Consider the following 24540-nt stretch of genomic DNA (forward strand, 5'->3'; position numbering starts at 1 on the left):
TGCGCAATATCTTCGACGCAATTTGAAACCATCAAATGTAATTTGCATTCTACCAAACGCTGAGAAATTTGACGATAAAAGTGATAAAGATTTGGAAGATCGATGTTGGAGAGTGATTGAGAAGCAGACAGAAGAAGCTTTGAAGTCAGATGAATTTGTTACACTTGGGTTATCACTAGTGGAGCCAGTGCCATTTTGAGTGCTTTTGAGCATTATTGCTGTTCATTGCTTGTAAATTTCTAATTGATGCAATAAAATGTTGTGGTTCTCATTTATGGAGGTTTTTTTTCTGCAGGAATGGAAAAGGGCATGTAATTTAACCAAAACCTGTCGAGCGTAATGTTACTCCCCGAGAATAATTTTAGACATATAAAGCTGTTGTTTTGAGGGCGACTCTCAAGAGCATAATGCATATAATGAATCGTCACGCAGTTGTGTGACATCTCAAGAGCCCGCAGTCAGAAGTAACTTGGAATTAATTCAGCAGTATCACATGTAGCCTTCCCTTGTTTCACTTTCGAGCTTACGTGGCGATTAAAACTTAGCCCTCTCGAAACATTGTTGAATCGAATAATACTGCGAACAAACCGGAGAATAACAATGGCAGTTGTTCAAGAGAACTGGCAGACGAAGTGTTCAGCTATCGCAGAGAGAACTGCGTTTATTTTCAACACGGAGTTACTGAGCGATGTGAAATTTGTTGTTCCAGCAGCGACTGGCGAAAGTGAAAGCAAGAAGGTGATCCCAGCTCACAAGTTTGTGCTTACAATCAGCAGTCCTGTGTTCTATGCCATGTTCTATGGTCAAATGGCAGAAACCAAAAACTCTATTGAAGTGCCTGACTGTGAGTACGAGAGTCTGCTGGAGATGTTTCGCTATTTGTACAGCGACAAAGTGAACTTGAGCGGAGGTAATGTGATGCAAGTGTTGTACTTAGCGAACAAATACATGGTACCTTCACTTGCCGAGAAATGTGCCGAATATCTTCGACGTAATTTGAAAGCATCAAATGTGTTTTGTATTCTGCCGCAGGCTCAGAAATTTGAGGATAAAGATTTGGAAGATCGATGCTGGAAAGTGATTGAGGAGCAGACAGAAGAAGCGTTAAAGTCAGATGAATTTGTTACAGTTGAGCGATCACTAGTGGAGAGAGTTGTGAAGAAAGAAAGATTAAACGTGAAGGAAGTGGAACTGTTTAAAGCTGTTAATCGCTGGGCCACAGAAGAAAGCGAAAGGCAAGGGATAACTCCTGACGGCGAGTCGAAAAGACGAATTATTGGAGAGGAGATTGTGAAAGAGATCAGATTCCCATTGATGTTAGAGAAGGAGTTTGCCTCAGTTGTAATCGATTCTCGTATTCTTACTTTGGATGAGGTTGGTGACTTGGTGAAACACTTCAATGATCTCCCAACTTCTTCCTCATCATTTATACAAGCCCCAAGGAAGGACTCTTCAACTGTACATCGATGTCAACGATTCTGGGCCTTTCGTAATGGTTGGACATACGATTCGGTCCATCCTGACTATATTAATTTTTCCGTTAACAAGCCAATCATGCTACATGGAGTTCAGCATTTTGGTTTTGAAGGTGATAACTACACGGTTTCCACAGAAGTTAAAGATACCACAGATGGCTCCTCTCTGGTAAAACAATCAGGATCATACGCTTCAGAAAAAGACAAAACTTGTTCTTATTATGGTTTTTCTGTACTGTTCGATCGACCAGTTTGTTTGGTGGAAAACAAGAAGTACAAGTTAGAGTCGCTTATCAAGGGTCCCATGTCATTGTATGGAAAAAATGGGCAAACAAATGTTGAGTCTGAAGGAGTGATATTCACTTTCTGTGCTTCACCAAATAGCATTTCTTCAACCTGTGAAACACGTGGTCAGTTTCCTGTGCTGTTTTGGTCTGCTAGACGTTGAAATACTATTCAGTACTTTATTTTTTAAAGGTCTTATTTTATGACCTTGGAACGAGGCTTCTTTTAAGGTCACGTAGACTTCCATGACTTGTTAAGGGTCATTAGTTATTCATTAATTACTTGACAATTTTCTAATCATTACTACATTCTACGTTGAAAAGTTAGTGAATAATGCTATCAAAGACGACTGGGATTTGAACTAGAATACAAATGTGCGAAAGTTTATGTGACCGTGCCGAAAGGTATTATGGGAAGTCGTAGTTTTCCGTTACTCGTACTAGGATGTGATAGACTGAGGCCAATTTATGTGTGCTATTTTGGTTAATTACATGGTGAATTACTACTTGGAGTGTTTTTTCCCTTTGTAGTGTCTTTTTGCATGACCCTGGTCAAGTTGATTACTTTTCCGCTTCCATTAATTACTACTGCATGTAAACATTGTTTCATTGAAAGTGCGCTGAATACTACCATTAAAGGTGTGTAGGACAGCATCCAGTAAGCTCACATAAAAAAGAAAAAAAAAATCCATAAGCGTAGTTGTATTTTAATAGGGGTTCTGTGTGGTCTGTCTACGAGACATTTCAAATCTAGGGGGTTTTAATCTGTAAAAGTTTAACAACAATTTTTCTCATTTTAATTGTGAAGAGTAGTGGATTTGCGCTATAGAGATGAAATTAAAATATCATAAAGAAGTCGGGGCATAATGAATACTCTACTAGTTGAGCTACAAGACGGCACGGAGGAGGAAAACCCCAAGCTCTAGCTTGCGTTGTAATAATTATGTATGAAAAATGATAAGTTACAAATGTAACTATGGACTTGAATGTAAGACAAGAATGTATCTTGCTGGTTGTGTAGTAACGTAGAATTTTGAAAGTTCAGTAAACAGGAATGGAATCCATATCCTTTGTCATGCCTTACTTAAAACTACTCTAAGGATGTAATGAGCATGAATCCTTGAGCCTCTTCTTTGAACTCTTTAGTCTTAGGCTGACCTTACAACTTCACCCTCGCCTCCCCCTCGTTTTTCATGCTGATATCCGACATATATATCGTAGGCGAAGTTTTGTATTGAGCCTAGATAGTGTTCAAAATTAATCAGGAATCTCTCCCTAGTTTTACATGTGAAAAACGAGGAAACCATTTGTAGGACTTGTCAAATCAGAACCTTTTTTTAACTTTTTTATTTACATCACTTTTATTTACAAGCTACTTACGCCACTACAACAGTACGCTACTTACAATACAAACACTTACAGTACTTACTTACAATGTGAGATACTTACGCCACTAACAATGCTATACTCCACTTACAATACAATACTTACAGTACTTACTTACAATGTGAGATATTGACGTTACTAACAGTACTATACTCTACCCTTTACTTATAAGAAAATAGGTGCTTGATAAGCACATGAATCCACGGCCGTAGGTAAGTGGATTAGGAATCTCTGCAGGACCTGAGTTTAATTCAATGTCTCCAGATAACAAAAGCTTCTTTTCTGACAAGAGGTAGTTCTTATTATCAAACTGAACTCGAAAAAAATTCTGGATAACATTTATAATTCCTACGAGAAGAACAACACTTTCCCTGTTCAAAAATTTTGTTTAAAAGCATCGTGTAAAAAAAGACTCTTCTTCATGAGCATGCTTGACAGTATAGTTCACAACTGGTAGCCACAGTGAATACGACAGATGAAACGGGAACACTTTTCTTCAAGAAATGTTCAACTCTGCCTCTTACTTTTCTGCGTTTAACTGATTTTAAAACTTCACGGGGTAATCTAGATGGTTCTCTGTCTCTTTTCCTACTTGCAGCAACTGATAAGTATTCTGATTAAAGATTAAAGATTTACCCTTACATATACCTTGCCTTAAGTGTTAACACTGGAAAGATTATCTTTCACTCCGAGTATTTGCAGAAACTAGTGAGACAATCTCAGATAGTGCAGAGCGCAATTAATAGCTCTGGTACAGTAGTCCCATAAGTACTCACCCCTGCTCGGTTCACTTCCGGTTTGTGTCTACCTTGGTAGTCTGCTACGGCTTTTCCCCTTTGCAGTGTGTATGTTTCAAGGTTGTATTTTCATTCAAGGTCCAAACATTACGCACAAATTAATTAGTACTGGTGTTTTACGTTGATTTTCGTTCATTTTAAATTCAATAATACGTTGAAGCAGCAAACGTGACAATTTAGCTCCCACGCCAACTTTGTAACTTGATACTTTTGTTTTCCTCGCAAAGCCATGTAATATGAAACCCTTGTTTTCTCCAAAACATACGGAAGATGTCCTTGTTTTTGGAGATAAATGAAAGAATGTTAAATATCTGATGTAGTGATGAAGAAACGGAACAGAAACGATGTTTTACTAAAAATGCAAATTTTTACCGATGAACAAGAACTAATTTAATTATCAGATAGTCACGAAATACCACTTTCTTTTTCTGTTGCCACCTTTGTTGTTAACAATAAAACAGTTCAAAATTAACACACAACGGTACTGATGGCTGAGAAGCTTTTCAACGAAAAGTATTGAAGACAAACAGCGCTACTTGGCAGATATGAATGAGTCTCCTCAAAGGCGTCTGCAGCAATATTTGAGCATTTTCCTGGTTTCTTTTGTTACAAATTTACAATTGCGGAGTATTAAAGCCACTAAATTGGGAACTTTTTGGTCTCTCTTACAGACACAATTAAGGCAAGAAATAAACAAGCCGCTAAGGAGAAGCAATACATTTGAACCCTGACAAGCACACTATTGTAGATTGAAAACAGCAGATGATATTTGTTGCACCGACCTGTGTGTAATTCTAAAAGCTACACAGCCACAGTAACGTTTCACTGTTGCAATAAAAAGGGACAATTGGCGTTACCTGAAAAATAACTGCATCCTTAGTCACATGACATGATATATAAAATACCGCGTGGAAAGATATTGTATAACACTAACGATGCTAGAACGCATGCGTCTTACATGTTCAGCTCTACCATAAGGAAAACCACTCAACATTTGTGCGTGATTCCGTATGCAATGTATCCTTCACCTAATATAGAAGCCACGAACGCTAACTAATCTACGCATGCGTTTAGGGCAAATTGGTTTTGTTCTGAGGAGAATGGTACCACAAGGAGAGCAAGGGGTTACCTGAAACAAATATATAGTTCTGTGACGTTCAGAACTAAGTGACGGCGATGGAATGTGTTTTACGTAGTGTACACATGTACCTTTCCTACCCTACCCCCAGTACTTCCTTGCCTCTAGGCTAATTAATTAATTGAAATTAATTAATTAAACAAACATTAAAGTTTACACCTTAGCGCCATAGGGCCATAGCGACATAAGGCTTTAGTTCCTTAGCGGCAGGCAGCTCCCATAACCATCCCAATAGTGCACTCTGCACTAACTAGTGAGACAATCTCAGATAGTGCAGAGCGCAATTGATAGCTCTGGTACAGTAGTCCCATAAGTACTCACCCCTACTCGGTTCACTTCCGGTTTGTGTTTACCTTGGTAGTCTGCTACGGCTTTTCCCCTTTGCAGTGTGTATGTTTCAAGGTTGTATTTTCATTCAAGGTCCAAACATTACGCACAAATTAATTACTACTGGTGCTTTAAGTTGATTTTCGTTCATTTTAAATTCAACAATACGCTGAAGCAGCAAACGTGACAATTTAGCTCTTCACGCCAACTTTGTAACTTGATACTTTTGTTTTCCTCGCAAAGCCATGTAATATGAAACCCTTGTTTTCTCCAAAACATACGGAAGATGTCCTTGTTTTTTGGAGATAAATGAAAGAAAGTTAAATATCTGATGTCGTGATGAAGAAACGGAACAGAGACGATGTTTTACTAAAAATGCAAATTTTTACCGATGAACAAGAACTAATTTAATTATCAGATAGTCACGAAATACCACTTTCTTTTTCTGTTACCACCTTTGTTGTTAACAATAAAACAATTCAAAATTAACACACAACGATATTGATGGCTGAGAAGCTTTTCAACGAAAAGTATTGAAGATAAACAGCGCTACTTGGCCGATATGAATGAGTCTCCTCAAAGACTGATTAAATTAATTTGCGCTTTCATTAGGTGCCACGGCGTCTGCAGCAATATTTGAGCATTTTCCTGGTTTCTTTTGTTACAAATTCACAATTTGCAGAGTATTAACGCCAATAACTTGAGAACTTTTTGGTCTCTCTTACAGACACAATTAAGGCAAGAAATAAACAAGTCGCTAAGGAGAAGCAATATATTTGAACTCTGACAAGCACACTATTGTAGATTGAAAACAGCAGATGATATTTGTTGAACCGACCTGTTTGTAATTCTAAAAGCTACGCAGCCACAGTAACGTTTCACTTTTGCAATAAAAAGGGACAACTGGCGCTACCTGAAAAATAACTGCCGTCCTTGGTCGCATGACACGATATATAAAATACTGCGCGTAAAGATAGTGTATAACACTAACAATGCTAGAACGCATGCGTCTTACATGTTGAGCTCTACCATAAGGAAAACCACTCAACATTTGTGCGTGATTCCGTATGCAATGTATCCTTCACCTAATATAGAAGCCACGAACCCTAACTAATCTACGCATGCGTTTAGGGCAAATTAGTTTTGTTCTAAGGAGAATGGTACCACAAGGAGAGCAAGGGGTTACCTGAAACAAATATATAGCTTTGCGATGTTCAAAGTTAAGCGACGACGATGGAATGTGTTTTACGTAGAGTACACATGTACCTTTCCCACCCTACTCCCATTACTTCCTTGCCTCTAGACTAATTAATTAATTGAAATTAATTAATTAAACAAACATTAAAGTTTACACCTTAGCGCCATAGGGCCATAGGGCCATAGTGCCATAGCGCCATAGAAGCCATAGCCATAGCGCCTTAGTTCCTTAGCGGCAGGCAACCCCCATAACCATCCCAATAGTGCACTCTGCACTAAAAATGCTAATAATCTCTCGAAAGGGCTGAATAATCTCTCGAAAGGGTTGAATAATCCCTCGAAAGGGATTCGAGTTTTTTTGAGAGGAATGAATTACCGCGAACAGTGAATTCGTGATTTCTGTGCCATTTGAGTCGCCCAGTGATGTAACCGGCGAAATATTGTTTTAAAATTTGAGTGCATGGCATTAATGTCCTCTGGATCACAAGCAACATTAGGGACCTTTATACGATGCAAGGACGGGAAGGCCAAGACGGAAACGACAGTGGACGCGGGAAACTTTCGCGTGCCGTGTCGCCAAAGACAAAATGCTTTAAGTTGTATAATAGGCTGATTTAGCAAGAGAACGGGAACGTCACTTGACGACGGCGCGCGCAGTACAAATACCCAAATATGGTCGGATGACGACTGCAGGGCGCGCGGAATAACCTGGATTCCGTTCTAATTTGACCATATTTGGGTATTTGTACTGCGTGCGCCGTCGTCAAGTGACGTTCCCGTTCTCTTGCTAAATCAGCCTAATTTTCGTATAGGACGGCGACGTCAATAACTCTAGCTTCATAAAAGCTTTTCATAAAACCAATGACATCCCTTTGGGTTTCGTATAGAAATATTATCCAGTTAAGCTTAAACGATGGTGAACAGACGACACGGAACTTACTCTTGTTAATATATGTAAAGCAAACCCTCTTTCGCTTAGTCCGTCGTACGTGACGCGTAAGAAAACCGCTAGACAAAAATGTCCGCGCGAAATCCTTGAGGCGAGGAGCGCGCGAAAGGAGGGACTACCGCCTAAGCCCAAGAGTTTGAATTATGCGCTGCTCTCACAACGCAAAAATATGATTGGCTTATGTTAGGAGCGTTGACAACGTGTTGTCAACATTCGAGATATGTGTGACGTCTTGCAGGAAGTGGTACCAGAGCAAATTGAAGCGATGGAATCGCACTTCGCACCCGGGGGGGGGGGGGATCCCATATGGAATGGACGGGGATGCTCGTCGTTTCGCTTAGGGGTGTAAATTTCGGATTTTGGTCTCGCTTAGGGTGTTCTGGGCAAAATGTCATTATTTTTAGCCGTCAAGGTCTCGTTAAGGGTTGCACGCGAAAAAATGACAAAACAGAAATAATTTTGATTCTTTATATTTACTCAATTCATATAAACAAATTCGCCATCATTAAAAGTCACTGTACTTTTTATTTGTCTGTTTTATAAACTGGTCCCTTTTAGGAGTCTGCATAAGCTTCGGCCACGCCCAGATTGGTCTCTTTTAGGGGTTAAATTCAAAATTTCCGACGAGCATCCCCGTCCACTCCATATGGGAGTCCCCCCCCCCCCCCCCACAGGCATTTTTTTCTTTTCAGTAAATACTTGAAGCAATTTACCTGTAGCGGCTTGAGGCAAAAGGAAGAAAAGTTGCATCGGTTTAGAGCTAATCCAAGGTGACTGAAGTGATTACCAAAAACTATTTCACTTATTTCTCATTTCGTAGTTTATTACACCCAAAATTTTCGCGTGTTTGATGATCACATGACCAGTGTATGTCAGGGCCTTTTCCCGCCCCACCCAATATCTAAGAAAACAGCCCTGCGAATGAGGTTGCACTTTTGTAGAGTTCGTCAACACTCAGTTATCTTTACAATGGTTAATCGGTTCGATACACCTGTTGTCCTTCAAATTTATTAGCTCTTTTTGAGATCCTTGACTGCAAGTACGAGATTCTGATCTGTCGGAGATTTGTCGCCATTTGTACAGGGACAAAGTGAATTTGAGTGGAAGTAACGTTCACTTAGCAACCAAATATATGGTGCTTTCACTCGCTGAGAAGTATGCGCAATATCTTCGACGCAATTTGAAACCATCAAATGAAATTTGCATTCTACCAAAGCATACGCTGAGAAATTTGAGGATAAAGATTTGGGAGATCGATGCTAGAAAGTGATTGAGAGGTAGACAGAAGACGCTTTGAAGTCAGATGAATTTGTTAAAGTTGAGTAATCACCAGTAGAGGCAGTTGTGAAGAAAGAAGGGTTGAACGTAGAGGAAGGGGAACTCGTTTAAAGCTGTCGATCGCTGGGAAACAAAACAAAGTAAAAAGCAAGGTGTAACCCCTGACGGTATGTAAATAAGCCATTTTGAGTGCTTTTGAGCATTATTTGTTGTTCATTGCTTGTAAATTTGTAATTGATGCAATAAAATGTTGTGGTTCTCATTTATGGAGGTTTTTTTCTGCAGGGATGGAAAAGGGCATGTAATGTAACCAAACCCGGTCGAGCGTAATGTTACTTCCCGAGAATAACTTTAAGCTTATAATGCTGTTGTTTTCAGGGTGACGCTCAAAAGCATAATGCACATAATGTATCGTCACGCAGTTGTGTGACATCTCGAGAGCCTGCAGTCAGAAGTAACTTGGAATTAATTCAGCACTATCACATGTAAACTTCCCTTGTTTCACTTTCCATTGACGAGGTGATAACAACTGTTAACATTCAGCTCTCTCGAAACATTGTTGTATCGAATAATACTGCGAACAAACCAGAGAATAACAATGGTAGTTGTTCAAGAGAACTGGCAGACGAAGTGTTCAGCTATCGCAGAGGGAACTACGTTTATTTTCAACACGGAGTTACTGAGCGATGTGAAATTTGTTGTTCCAGCATCGACTGGCGAAAGTGAAAGCAAGAAGGTGATCCCAGCTCACAAGTTTGTGCTTGCAATCAGCAGTCCTGTGTTCTATGCCATGTTCTATGGTCAAATGGCAGAAACCAAAACCTCTATTAAAGTGCCTGACTGTGACTACGAGAGTCTGTTGGAGATGTTTCGCTATTTGTACAGCGACAAAGTGAATTTGAGCGGAAGTAATGTGATGCAAGTGTTGTACTTAGCGAACAAATACATGGTGCCTTCACTTGCCGCGAAATGTGCCGAATATCTTCGACGTAATTTGAAAGCATCAAATGTGTTTTGTATTCTGCCGCAGGCTCAGAAATTTGAGGATAAAGATTTGGAAGATCGATGCTGGAAAGTGATTGAGGAGCAGACAGAAGAAGCGTTAAAGTCAGATGAATTTGTAACAGTTGAGCGATCACTAGTGGAGACCGTTGTGAAGAAAGAAGGATTAAGCGTAAAGGAAGTGGAACTGTTTAAAGCTGTCGATCGCTGGGCCACAGAAGAAAGCGAAAGGCAAGGGATAACTCCTGACGGCGAGTCGAAAAGACGAATTATTGGAGAGGAGATTGTGAAAGATATCAGATTTCCATTGATGTTAGAGAAGGAGTTTGCCTCGGTTGTAATCGATTCTCGTATTCTTACTTTGGATGAGGTGGGTGACTTGGTGAAACACTTCAATGATCTCCCAACTTCTTCTTCATCATTTATACAAGCCCCAAGGAAGGACTCTTCAACTGTACATCGATGTCAACGATTCTGGGCCTTTCGTAATGGTTGGACATACGATCCGGTCCGGCCTGACTGTATTAATTTTTCCGTTAACAAGCCAATCATGCTACATGGAGTTCAGCATTTTGGTCGTCCAGGTGGTAACTACACGGTTTCCACAGAAGTTAAAGATACCACAGATGGCTCTTCTCGGGTAAAACAATCAGGATCGAATCATACGCTTCAGAAAAAGACAAGACTTGTTCTTATTGTGGTTTTTCTGTACTGTTCGATCAACCAGTTTGCTTGGTGGAAACTAAGAAGTACAAGTTAGAGTCATTTATCAAGGGTCCCGCATCATGGTATGGAACAGCAGGACAAACATCTGTTGAGTCTGAAGGAGTGGTATTCACTTTCCGTTCATCAACAAATAGCCGTACTTCAACCTGTGACATATGTGAGCAGTTTCCTGCGCTGTTTTGGTCTGCTAGACGTTCAAATATACTATTTAGTACTTGAATTTTTTCAAGGTCTTATTTTATGACTTTGGAACGAGCCTTTTTTTAAGTTGGACTTCCATGACATGTTAAGGGTACATTAATCATTCATTAACTACTTCACAATTTTCTAATCATAACTACATTCTACGTTGAAAAGTTAATGAATAATGCTATCAAAGACGACTGGGATTTGTACAGGTAATCGTACTGTTTCGTGTTCAATTTGGAATTACTACCGAAACAGGTAGAGTGTTTTTTCGGAGACGCGCGAAACAGTTGCCGTTAGCGACAAACGATAACGTTTTGGGTCACTTGGCTTGAAGCCGTCAAATGAAAAGTCCAACGTACGTGAGCACATTCCTTCGCGCGGTCTGTGGCTCAGTTCCTCCAGCCTGAGTTTTTCCCACAAGCTTCTTCTCATGATCAGTCGTCGATCTTTCGCTCTGATAGTGCAACATGATACAGTTAAAAGTTTTTTATAACATTTCTTTTCCCGAAGATCGATGTGAAGTAATAACGAAGGACGAGAATGAGGTGGCGACTTGCGATGATCTTAAGCAAATCGTACGGGATAAATTAGAGCGTGTAGGAACGTGAAGGAATGTGATCACGTGCGCTTACCTATTTGGCGTCAGTTTTGGACCACGTGGGCTTAATTCACATTACGTTTCTCGATAACGGCAACTGTTTCGCGCGTCTCTGAATAAACAGTCTACCTGTTTCGGTAGTAATTAACAAGAGTGAAAAAACTCACAAGTGCAAACTAATTCCAAATTGAACGAGAAAAACCGTATGATTATTTATTGATAATATAAACACGAAAAAATTCGCGTGGAGGAAGAGCTCGAAGATCTTTCTTGAAGCCATTTTTTCTCATTCGAGAAAACTTTTTTTAAAGTTTCCGCACAAAGTTTTCGTCATCATTTTACGTGATATCATTAACTTAGAAGACTTCCCATTTTCTTTCAGCCAATCATAATCCAGTATTACGCTGTGTAATTTACACTGGTGTTACACTTGAACTGCTCTCAGCCAATCAAAATGGAGTAATTTTTTCATGAATATTATTAGAACTAGAATACAAATGTGCGAAAGTGTATGTGACGGGTATTGTGGGAAGTCACAGTTTTCCGTTACTCTCACCAGGATAGAAGAAGAAAACTATCTTTTTCGTTTATATAAAGTCAGTGCATTTATGGTTTCTTGCTTGGCGTTGAAACGCCATGAACTTTGATCTCTGTGATAGCAGGCCAGTTTATCTGCGCTATTTTGGTCAATTACTATTCCGAATGTTTTCCCTGTGTTGTGTCTTTTTGCTTGACCCTGGTCAAGTTGATCATGATTACTTTTGGGCTTCCATTAATTATCATTACATGTTTCTCTTTGTTATTTTGGTCATTAACAAGTTGACTTACTCTTTAGAATTTTATTTTCCCGTTCAGTGCCTTTTCGTTCATGACCCTGGTCAAGCTAATTATTATTGCATATAAGCATTGTTTCACCGAAAGTGCACTGAATACTACCATTAAAGATGTGTAGGACAGCATCCAGTAAATATCACATAAAAAAATTCATAATCGTAGTTGTATTTTAAGAGAGGTTCTGTGTGGTCTATGTACGAGACGTTTTAAATCTAGGGGGTTTTAATCTGTAAAAGTTTAACAACAATTTTTCTCATTTTAACTGTGAAGAGTAATGGTTTGCGCTATAGAGATGCAATTAAAATATTAAAAAGAAGTCGAGGCATAATGAAAACTCGTGTTGCGTAGTAAATACTCCACCAGTTAAGCTATAAGTCGGCACAGAGGAGGAAAACCCCAAGCTCTAGCTTGCGTTGTAATAATTCTGTATGAAAAATGATAAGTCACAAATGTAACTGTGGACTTGAATGTAAGGCAAGAATGTGTCTTGCCAGTTGTGGGGTAACGTAGAACTTTGAAAGTTCAGTAAACAGGAATGGAATCCATATCCTTTTCATACCTTATTTAAAACTACTCTGACGATGTAATGAGCATGAAATCTGTTTATCATTCCTTGAGCCTCTTCACCCTCGCTTCCCCCTCGTTTTTTATACTGATATCCGACATATATATCGTAGGCAAAGTTTTGTATTGAGCCTAGATAGTGTTCAAAATTAATCAGGAATCTCTCCTTAGTTTTACCTGTGAAAAACGAGGAAAATATTTGTAGCTCTAGTCAAATCAGAACTTATTTTGTTGCCTTCAATCCTTATAAATCATTTTACGTTGACGTCACAGAATGAATCAAGTAGAGTGGCGGGACAAAGGATGAGCAAACAAGCACCCATGCCTTTTTTAGAAACCTGCCTTTTTTGATAGTCGGTTTGTCCATTTAGTCCACCTGGGTAAATTTGAGTGAGATTTGCTCATTAATACGTGCTACAAACAACGCTCAAAGGCGTCTTTCGCTCTTGCAGGACAGTTTACGAGCGCAAGACTTTCACCGGGCATTTTCAGAGGTCATAAATAAAGTGGCTTGAAAGTGGAGGCGCGCGCTGACGAAAAAACGCGTGACAGTAGTACCAATGTAATCTTCAGGGTCGTGTGGGAAATGTTACTTTACAGTGGTATACATTGACCAATTTGCGCAAAGTGATGCACAAGCTGTAAGACTCTTGTAGAGTTTGTCAGCCGGTAAGCTGAAGACTGATTGGTCAGTTTGAACCCTCTATATATTGAAATAGACCATTTCTGAATTACTACTAGCCGCTTCTCAAAGCAAGTCGGTGCCCACCCTTCATATGAAAATGTAATTTCATTCACATGCAAATCAAACTAATTTTCATATGAATGGTTGTGCACCAGGCCTCGCTTTGATAGAGAGGCTTAAGGCAACTCGGAAATGGGCTACTGTCAGTTACATTAAGTTGGTTTAAAGTTTGTGCTAAGGTCCGTTAGTTTTTTCTACAGAAAAATTAAAGTGAATTGTGTCAGTCACCCAAACCAACACTCAGACAGTTCGAAGCCTACTACTGCATTTTTTCTTGTTTCATTTTCGAGTTTCCAGCCGGAAACAAAACTGAGCTGCATCGAAACATTGTTGATGCGAATAATAGTGCAAACAAACCAAAAACAAACAATGGCAGTTGTTGAAGAGAACTGGCAGACGAAGTGTTCAGCTATCGCAGAGAGGTCTACGAATATTCTCAACACGGTGCTAGTGAGCAGTGTGGAATTTGTTGTTCCACCATCGACTAGCGAAAGTGAAACTGAAGAAGGTGATCCCAGCTCACAAATTTGTGCGTGCAATCAGTAGTCCTGTGTTCTATGCCATGGTTTATGGTTAAGTGGCAGAGACCACAAAACCTCTATTGAACTGTCTGACTGTAACTACCAGAGTCTGTTGGAGATGTTTGACTATTTGTACAGCGACCAAGTAAATTTGAGCGGAAACAATGTGATACAAGTGCTGTACTTGGTCCCTACACTCGCTGAGAAATGTGCCGAATATCGTCGACGTAATTTGAAAGCATCAAATGTGTTTCGCATTCTGCCGCACGCTCAGAAATTTGAGAATAAAGATTGAGAAGATCGATGCTGGGAAGTAATCGAGAGGCAGACAGAAGAAGGTGTAACGTCAGATGAATTTGTTACAGTTGAGTGATCACCAAGTCGAGACAGTTGTGAAGAGAGAGGTAATGCGTCAGTCAATTCCAGCAGATCCCATCCCCCCTCCCCCGGGCTAACCCCCGGGCATTAGCATTTTTTTTTTAGAAAATGGGCAAATTCCCCGGGGTGGGGACACATGAGCTGTCTAAATGCCCCTGGGTGGGGACGAAAAAAGAGGGCAAATGCCCAGCCCCCGGGATCGTCGCCTTCCAACAACTCTTCAGTTTTTTTTATTAGATTTCAGATTTTCAGATTTTTTATTAATTGACACTATTTACAGACATTTTTGACTATCGCACACTATTACAAAAAATCCATTAATTAAAAATAAGGAAAATATAATAATAATAAAACCAAAACAAAATGTGCTCAGTGACCAAAGAAGCATATGCTATCGTGTTGGTCACTGACACGTTCAAAAATAAAAGACAAGAACATCAATTAATAGAAACAATGCAATAAAGGAAGTAAAATGTGAATAACAAAAGTATTCGAAATAAACAAGTTAAATGAATAAATCATAATGCAGAAGAGTAATATTGAGTATTTAAAAGGTATAGTTTATATTGCTTATAAAAGGAAGTGTAAGGCAGTTTTTTAAATTCTGTTGGAATAATTTCCCAAAGTTTTGATGTAGCAAAAGAGAAAGTAGAGAACCCGTAGTTATTATTTACTTTTGGCCTATGAAAATTCAAATTCGCAGCAAACCTTGTATTGTAGGTATGGACTTCAGATGCCTGAGTAAGGGTTCTATGGAATATAGTTGGAATGTTTGTTGAGTCATTTATCTCACTATCTTGAGTCATTTATGAATAAAACATTCAACTGTTCAGTCTTTTAATGCAACGGTAAGACTTCAAGAACAACAGTAGGTGTTAGTTGATTTTGATTATATTTATTTCTTTATATTTTGTTTTTAACAGTATCAAGATCTGTCTTGAAGATCCCATCACTTGAATTCGCAAACCACTTTCATGAATTTAAAAAATGCTAGACTAGTTTTGAATGCGAAATGCAAAATAGTCGTGTTCACGTCAGTGATTGTTTTATGATAAACAAACTATAGCTCACCTTGCCGCTTATATTTATATGCTTACAAGTAATTAAGAGATATCTAAAATTGAGAAAATATACCTTTAAAAACATCTACAAGTTTCTCTAGTTCCTGACGGACAAGCCATTGTTCGACAAACGCCTCGTCTTTCCCGATGAACTCATCCATGGCACTTTTGAAAACACGTGTGTCAAATGCCCGAGGGTCGCCCCGGGGTACGCAAATACCCAGCCCCCGGGCCGCGATAAAACTGCGAATGCCCCACCCGGGACTGACTTCGTGAGCAAATGCCCCGCAGTTGCCCGGGGGGGGGGGGGAGATGGGCACTGCTGGAATTGACTTATGCATAAATTGGAGAGGAGATTGTGAAAGTGATCAGATTGCCATTGAAGCCAGAGAAAGAGTTTGCCTCTGTTATAATTGAGTCTGAAATTCTTACTTTGGTAGAGGTATGGTGACATGATGGAACACTTCAGTGATCTCTCCCAACATCTTCTTTACCATTCAGTCAGGCCCCAAGGATTCCAAGGATGTCAAAGATTTGGAGCCTTTAAGCCTCCGGATAAATTTCGTTTGGGATCGTCGTACGGTGGGTCACCTGACTGTATTAATTTTACTGTCATCGTGCTACATGGAGTTCAGCATTTTGGTTCTAAAGGTGCAAGCTACGCGGTTTCTACCGAAGTTAAAGATACCACAGACAGTTGTTCTGTTGTAAAAACAATCGCGCTTGTACGCTGCAGAAAATGGCAAAGATTTTTCTTATTGTTGCTTTTCTGTGCGGTTTGATCGACCGGCTTGTTTGGTGGAAAAAACGAAGTACAAGTTAGCGTCGCTTATTAACGGTCCCACGTCATGGAAAGGATTAGGGTACATATCTTTGGGGTGATCTGGATCAGGATCAGTGATCCAAGATCTGTCTGGATCATGGTGCATCAAAGGAACTGATGAATCTATGGCCAAAGTGGATTGATCGGTTCTTTTGAGGTACAATAATCCAGACAGATCTTGGATCACTGATCCTAATCCAGATCACCCCAAAGGAATGTGCTCTTAGAAGGACAAAGAGGTGTTGAGTCTCATGGAGTACTATTTACCGTCCGTTCTTCGCCGTGTGCCAACAATAGAACCAGTAAAAAAGTAGGCCAGTTTTCTGTGTTGTTTTGGTTAGCAAGACTGAAACGTAACTATTTATTACATTATTTACGTTTTTAAGGTCTTTCTTTATGACGCTGGAACGAAGTTATCCTAATTTTAAGTAAGTCAGACCGATGAATTTCATAATAATATCAAAGACATACACTAAAATATGAAAGTCACGACTTTACTGCATGTATGTCACAATGAAAAGTTACGGAATACCTGCTATTAAAAAAAACTGTGACCCTGGAATAGAAAAACGTAAAGGCGTTACACTACGCAGTATTCTGTTGCTAGGTAACTTCGTAACCAAGGAACATAAAAAACACTGGCCTGTGATGCCGATACTGGACCTTTTGGTTAAAAGCGCAACATGAATGAAAACGCAATGAAAACGCAATGAAACGCAATGTGTAAAGTAGCAATAACTTTGCCTAGTTTGCGCTCGATTTCGAAATTTTCAGTAGTAGGCCAATTTTGATGTCAACTTTTAATGGCAAATAATAGAGAAAATGGCGTCGTTTCGTTGGTCTACAATAGTGCAGGCCGTGGTAAAATGAGATCGATTGTCTTCTGAAACATTCACACTGTACTGGAAAATTACAGGTGTAAATCAGTTGAAAATCGCGCGGAGGTATTGCGAGAAAGAGTTTGAGGGGTAAATCATTATTTACAGCCTGTTCGATGGACCCATCGGCTTATACCCATGATTGTAGTCTATATTTAATCTTGATGGAAGTGTCCTGACCTGCTCTTTGCGATAAGTGTGTGGGTTGTTTAACGCTCGCTGCTAACCATGTAACACTGAAGATGCATGAAACAGAGCCTACGGTTTCTTAAAGTCCGGAAAAAAAAAATTATAGACGAATGTATGGAAAATTAAAAACAGTTTACTTTCTAGCACCGCTCCATTCCTCAAATTTGATATCGAAATCCTTCGTCTAGTATCTTAACTTGGCGATCATAAATTGTTCTTAAATTTGCCATCAGATTCTTATACAAGCACTGTCATTTCTAACGCCGTTGACTAGCCGTCAAGATGGCTTCCAAAACCATAATAAGGTCTGTATTGTTCAGTCGCCTTTCAGGAAGACCGAAATTCTCTGAAGAAGTCAAATATATATGTAAAAAAGCGAAAAGCGACAAACTTCAAAGAAGATAAATTTTCATTCATTCAGTTCCCGGATTTTATTGGCGCCAACAAACAATTGAAAAGTAAGTCATTTCAAAAATCAGCTGCCGTTGTGCATTGGCTTGCGTGTACTCTAAAACGAGTGTGAAAACAAAGAACAAAGACGTTACCGACAAAAGGACGAACTTGCCAAAATGGGTATGTCAAATTTTCAAAGGCCTTTGTCTCCAGCTCCGTTTGCGCAACCCTGACTGAAAAGTCACGCAGTTGTGTGACATCTCAAGAGCCCGCAGTCAGAAGCAACTTGGAATTAATTCAGCAGTATCACACACAAACATTTTCCTTGTTTCGCTTTTGAGTTTACGAGGCGGAACAACTGTTAAACTTGAGCTCCCCCGAAACATTGTTGTATCGAATAATACTACGAACAAGCCAGAGAGTTACAATGGCAGTTGTTCAAGAGAACTGGCAGACGAAGTGTTCAGCTATCGCACAGAGAACTTCGTTTATTTTCAACACGGAGTTACTGAGTGATGTGAAATTTGTTGTTCCAGCATCGACTGGCGAAAGTGACAGCAAGAATGTGATCCCAGCTCACAAGTTTGTGCTTGCAATCAGCAGTCCTGTGTTCTATGCCATGTTCTATGGTCAAATGGCAGAGACCAAAAACTCTATTGAAGTGCCTGACTGTGACTACGAGAGTCTGTTGGAGATGTTTCGCTATTTGTACAGCGACAAGGTGAATTTGGGCGGAAGTAATGTGATGCAAGTGCTGTACTTGGCGAACAAATATATGCTGCCTTCACTTGCCGAGAAATGTGCCGAATATCTTCGACGCAATTTGAAAGCATCCAATGTGTTTTGTATTCTGCTGCACGCTCAGAAATTTGAGGATAAAGATTTGAAAGATCGATGCTGGAAAGTGATTGAGGAGCAGACAGAAGAAGCTGTGAAGTCAGATGAATTTGTCACAGTTGAGCGATCACTAGTGGAGGCAGTTGTGAGGAGAGAAGGGTTGGTCGTGAAGGAAGTGGAACTGTTTAAAGCTGTTGATCGCTGGGCCACAGAACAAAGTAAAAGGCAAGGGATAACTCCTGACGGCGAGTCGAAAAGACGAATTATTGGAGAGGAGATTGTGAACGAGATCAGATTTCCATTGATGTCACAGCAGGAGTTTGCCTCAGTTGTAATCGATTCTGACATTCTTACTTTGAAAGAGGTTGGTGACTTGGTGAAACACTACAATGGTGTCTTAACATCTTCTTTACGGTTTGTAGAAGCCCCAAGGAAGGATTATTCAACTGTTCATCGATGTCAACGATTCCGAATCGTTGGTAATGGTTGGACATACGTTATTTTCCCTAACTGCATTATAAATTTTACTGTTGACAAGCCAATCATGCTACATGGAGTTCAGCATTTTGGTTCTGAAGGTGGTAACTACACGGTTTCCACAGAAGTTAAAGATACCACAGATGGCTCTTCTCTGGTAAAACAATCAGGATCGTACGCTTCAGAAAAAGACAAGACTTGGCCTTATTATGGCTTTTCTGTACTGTTCGATCGACCGGTTTGTTTGTCGCAAAACAAGGAGTACGGGATAGTTTCGCTTATCAAGGGTCCAAAATCATGGTATGGAATAGAAGGACAAACATCTGTTGAGTCTAAAGGAGTGGTATTCACTTTCCGTTCTTCACTGGATGATACTCGTAGAACCACTGAAACGCGTGGCCAGTTTCCTGTGCTGTTTTGGTCAGCAAAACGTTGAGATACAATTAAGTACATTTATTTCCGATTTCAAGGTGTGTTGTTTATGATTCTTGAACGAGTTAAGCGTAATTTTGAGTCAATATTTTTTTAGATTACCAAGGGTACATGAATTGTTGTTACATGCATGCAACACTGCAAGATTACTGCATACTGCTATCAAAGACTAGAGAGGGACTGGAACTAGAATACAGAAGTGTGAAAGGGTGCGCAGCAACGCCAAAAGTCAATTTATTATGGAGGCTTTACTTTTCGTGAGTCGATCAAAGCACACAGTGCTTTCCAACGTTCAAGTAGAAAGCATGTGTACAAGAAAGCGTAAATTCATTGTTTCTCTTTCTTTTCCGCTGACCGTGAACTTTGATCGAGCAACGGAAAATGCGGCCAGTCTCAATTGCTTTCGATATTATCTTGTATACTTATTCGCGACGTGTTTTCGAAACTGCAGTTTATATTATATTTATCCAGCGTAATAAATCAATAATTGTAATTTTGAATGAGGTTAGGTGTAGTAAGGAGCTGCTAATTTGTTATCGTATTTTGAATTTAAGTGCACTAAAGAGCGAATAAGCAAAATTTAAATGCTTTTCCAGTTGAATTACCTATATTCTTGCAGGGAGGGATGTTAAAAGTTGTATGAAAGTCACTATCGCGGCTAAAGGCATCAATTCAGTTTAGGATTCATTTTTTTTAGTTCTACTTGCTTAAACAGACAGAACAAAGTAAACCTAAAAAGAACAAAAGGAACACCAGACCCCGTAGTATATTCAAATTTAGTTACGGTCTAAAACCAGAGCTCCATTATTTTGGGCGTGGTTTTACCGACTTTAACCTCACTAGGGCGTACGCGTTTTCCAGCAAATTAAAGGGAAATAGGGCTAGTCTAATGAACTCTACGGTAGCATTTTCATTCTGGCGTATAAGCCACCGAAATGTTAAAAAGGTGATGTGAAAATAAAGTAAAAGCTAAATGCATGAGTAGAAAACAATTTAAAAACTATAAACAAAGGCCGTCGAAAAAAAAAAGAGAAATATTAAAGAAGATCAATTTTCTTTCAATTATTCCGGGATTGTTACGGCGCCAACATACAAATGAAAAGCGTAAGTCATTTTAAAACTCAGCCGTCGTTGTGCATTAGCTTGCGTTCACACTAAAAACAAGTTTGAAACGACAGAAAAAAAGAGACGTTACGGACAGACAGCATTCTCGTTCCCAGAGCCTTCGTTTCTTTTGGTCACGTGGTCGGCGAAACGTAGGGCTCTGGTCGCAGCAATTATCGGATGTCCGTAAATCACGGACATCCGCTAACGCATGCGTAATTTTTGCCTGCATATCTGCTCATGCTCAGAAAATAATCCTGAGGGAGGGGAGAGAGGCATAGAGTTTTCTCACAGATCGGACTTCGAAGAAGCGTTGCATGGGTTTTCACTTCGCTCAAGTTAGGTAATTTAGTGTTAAAAAGAGAACAGAAAGCCATCTCGAATCCCGTTGCTTCAAATACGATTGTAAACTTGTCTAATATTTTACCAACGGGTTTCGTTGAGCATTTTGGTGGTGGACCGTTCAGAAAAAGTCAGGGATCTTGTTGTTCGCTCTCTTCATATTCGATAAAATGAAGAAGTTTAAAGAGCGAGGTGCAGTAGTTAAAGCTCTCAAGCAAAGTAATCAGGATACTACATGTATAACGTCTATCGATAACACGGTAAAATTTGTTTATGGACACACGGAAGCGTTTATGGAAATCAGCCGTGGAAATTACATCACTGACCCGAGAGGATTTTAATATAAGCCTGGTTAGTACTATTTACTTCCTGGTTATTTACATAGGTTTGTAAGGAACAGCAGAATAAAAACTTGTTAAACTCAGAAAAAGTTTGTCGTTTGGAGTTTTGCTCATCTTTCCTTGCAAGGAATGTAAGAAAGGTGCTCATTTAGCTTTCATATGCTCTTTCCTGTCCCCCCTTTTTCGAACTTTATAATAAAGGGTCTTACACAATCAACAGATCATTAACCTGTCAAATTTAAAAATCAATCAATCAACTTTTATTGTGCACTATTTACAGAATTAATTTACATCAGTATTATAAAATAAACATGACAAGAGAAATATATGTTGCATATGGCTATGAAAATAATTTAAAAATTATGTGCGTGGTAACCACCATGTTAGGGTAAATGCAGAGAACAAAAATAAAAGTCCTATGCCAGTTGTCGTAGAGTGGCTCTATATGTATGTTAGGGGCTTCGATAATGACGGTGCAGCAATTTTAATTTAGCTTATTTGGAACATCTTATGATGATTTTTGTGCATTCATGCTTGAGAACAGCCTGCTCACTTAGGCTTCTGTAATTGGAGACATTACAAAACTAGATGGACGGCTATTCCCACAATCTTGTCCGGCTCCACAAGATTAATTCTCTCTCTGCTTTTGTTGATATAATTTCTTTTAGTTTATTTTATACCTTTTGACCAGCTTAAATAAAGCTTCATCTTTTGGGTGCTTTCGTTCGAAATACTCCAATTTTGGTCTTAACAGCTTGTGAGACAGCTTGCTATGAGAAAGAAATGGATCCTGGGTGTACAACATGTTAAGACTGTGAAGGCCAGCCTAAACAGGGAAAATACCTTCTCTAAAGTTTTACTCCCCAAAGGGGCAACAGGCTTAGGGAGAGTAGGGCTTCACTAAAATTCATTATTATTAATGTTATGAAGGTCTTTATTTGCAATATAAATCAAAGAAAAGTTACTTTCTTAAAACTTTTTCAAAAGCAACTTGGAAACCTTTTGGTGAGTTCTATTTGTTACTTCGAACAAGAACATTGCAAACAGCAGTTTGGGTCTGGTAAAGGTCTAGTAAATCTCTGGTATGGTACTTCTTTTGCGTGAGTGTTATAATTTACAATTGGCATTGGTGGGAAATAATGCAATGTCATTGATCTTTTACAATTCCTGTTCCATCCAGGTAAAAAGGCTCATCATCAGTCTGTTATACAACCATGTACAACAACACATCTTGAATGCATACTAAGCTGGCTTTAAGTCAACAGTAGAATATTCCAAGTAACTTCAATGCACACGAATATATACAAGAATGAAATATGGAGGGCTGAAAATGGGTGCTGTCCACGAGTGTAGAGAGCGGTATATTCATGTGCATGAAGGACTGACACCGCGTCATGCCGGGGGTGGGAGGGTGGGTTCGCTCACAAACAAGTAATTTCGTAGGAGAAAATTTGCCCAAAGGAAGGAAACATGTTAATATATACAGTGCAGAGGATTGTGGGATATCTATTGTTATTATAATATCCATTTATTATTTTCGGTACTTAGAATAGTTGCTGCATGGCGCAATAATGGCCTCTTTGACCTGTATGGTACTTTATTATAGCACGGTATGGCATGAAGAATCATTAAGATTCAGTAATGTTTGCCGATTAACAATGACCAATAATCCTCTTCATGTTCATAAAATAGAGAGATTTAATCATTAAGGTTCACGATAAACTGCGAGCTAGCTCACTTGCAGCCTGCGCGCAGCGGTGTTTACCGCAAATGACACAAATGACGGCTTCTTTTTCACATTTTCGCTTCATTTCTCAGTGTTTTAACGCTTACGTCTAATCAATACCTATATACATAACACTAAATTAAAGAACCCTAGGCTTAAAAGACAAAAAAGCCCGTTTAAAATGAAGGTAACTTCAGTAGAAACATTGGCCGAGATTTGCACACAGCATGACAGCAAATGTGGCAAAAATCCAGATCTAATGGTACTGGCAATAGTCAATAGTATGATGACTATATGGTACTGCTTTGTAATACAGTATGTGACGTGTGCCTAAAACCGGTGTATTAACAGAAAAGGTCCGAAAAGATTTGAATTTTGCTTCGTCAACAAAATACGTCGAAAAACGAAGGTGTCTGACGAAATATCAAGAAATTGTGTGGCTCTCGCGCGAAAGGCAAGTCAATTGACGTAAATGTCTTATTGGAATTTTGCCCTTCTCAAATTTCACGGTTTTACTGTACTTTAAGGAATTATTATTACGCTACAGGAAAACCAATTTTTGGTAGATGGAATGTCCAGAGATTAATAAGCCACATAAGATCACTAACCGTTTTTGCTGTACAGTGTAGATAATTCTTAACTCTAGTATAGATGGGAACAGAGCGTACATAGAAGTGGTCAGAAGCAATCTCAGATCGCTTGACAAAGATAACTTTGCCAGATTCTGACGAACTTACCCTTGTTAAGTCACTATTAACATGTAAAACGCAAATATAATTGAATTTGGAGATAAGTAAAAAACAGTTTTAACTGAAATAATATTTACCATAACTAAGGAATTCATGAACAGGTAAATTTGACAAATGTTATGCGAGGCCAAGCCGAACAGGTCTGTTTTCTCCTTTGTCGTTAAGTGACGTTTGCTAGATATACCGTCATCGTCTTTATCAGTCTATCGTAGTTATCAGTCACAATAAAAAGCATAAAACTGGCAAACTGTCTTTTTCAATTGCTTTAGGATCATTTTATGGAAGAGAGAAGAGATAGGTAGAGAAGTTATCACAAGTGAGTCTTAAAGGAGAGGCGGACAATCACAAATGAATTAATCCTGAAAACCGGTATCCTTTATTTTATCCCACAAACTTGTTATGTCAATTATCCTAGTTATCGTTTCTCGGGAGTAACACACCCTTGAATCTCTCTATTCTCTACACCTTTTTTGACTTTTTTTTTCGCCAGGAAAACATGTGTTGGTGTCTTCCAGCTTAGGTACGACTCCGAGGCTACTGAGCCTAAACCAGCGAAGATGGCTAAGTTAACGGGGGTCCAGATATCGATTTCGGGCTTCTTCAGTGGTGCGGAAAGCTCTTCTTCTGCATCAACTACAGCGACAAATGTTTCACTTCACGGAGAAAAGGAAAAATCGTCACTACAATCATTACAAGCGACAAATTTTAACATAGACAGTGTCATTGAGGCTTATCGCTTTGGTCACACGAAGTGCCATTACAAGCGACACACTATTGTACGCTCGTCTTTGTTAAACCAG

General features: G+C 39.3%; 2 protein-coding genes and 1 pseudogene across 2 annotated transcripts; all 3 read left to right on the forward strand.

Moving 5' to 3' along the window:
• Nucleotides 1-300: 300 nt before the first annotated feature.
• On the forward strand, nt 301-1982 carry LOC145492171 (BTB/POZ domain-containing protein 6-like). The gene has a single exon (XM_081471511.1). It carries the CDS (start codon nt 601-603, stop codon nt 1921-1923), a length of 1323 nt encoding a protein of 440 aa, XP_081327637.1. The 5' UTR covers nt 301-600; the 3' UTR covers nt 1924-1982.
• Nucleotides 1983-9351: 7369 nt separating this feature from the next.
• On the forward strand, nt 9352-10778 carry LOC145493565 (BTB/POZ domain-containing protein 6-like; annotated as a pseudogene).
• A 6912-nt stretch (nt 10779-17690) lies between these two features.
• On the forward strand, nt 17691-21590 carry LOC145492107 (BTB/POZ domain-containing protein 6-like). The gene has a single exon (XM_081471435.1). It carries the CDS (start codon nt 18160-18162, stop codon nt 19480-19482), a length of 1323 nt encoding a protein of 440 aa, XP_081327561.1. The 5' UTR covers nt 17691-18159; the 3' UTR covers nt 19483-21590.
• The last annotated feature ends 2950 nt before the right edge of the window (nt 21591-24540 follow it).

Source organism: Orbicella franksi, chromosome 7 (genome assembly GCF_964199315.1).
Source record: "Orbicella franksi chromosome 7, jaOrbFran1.1, whole genome shotgun sequence".
Classification (NCBI taxonomy): domain Eukaryota; kingdom Metazoa; phylum Cnidaria; class Anthozoa; order Scleractinia; family Merulinidae; genus Orbicella; species Orbicella franksi.

Excerpts from the sequence above, each read along its gene's own strand:
- LOC145492171 (XM_081471511.1), top strand. The coding sequence starts at position 601 with ATGGCAGTTGTTCAAGAGAACTGGCAGACGAAGTGTTCAGCTATCGCA.
- LOC145492107 (XM_081471435.1), top strand. The coding sequence starts at position 18,160 with ATGGCAGTTGTTCAAGAGAACTGGCAGACGAAGTGTTCAGCTATCGCA.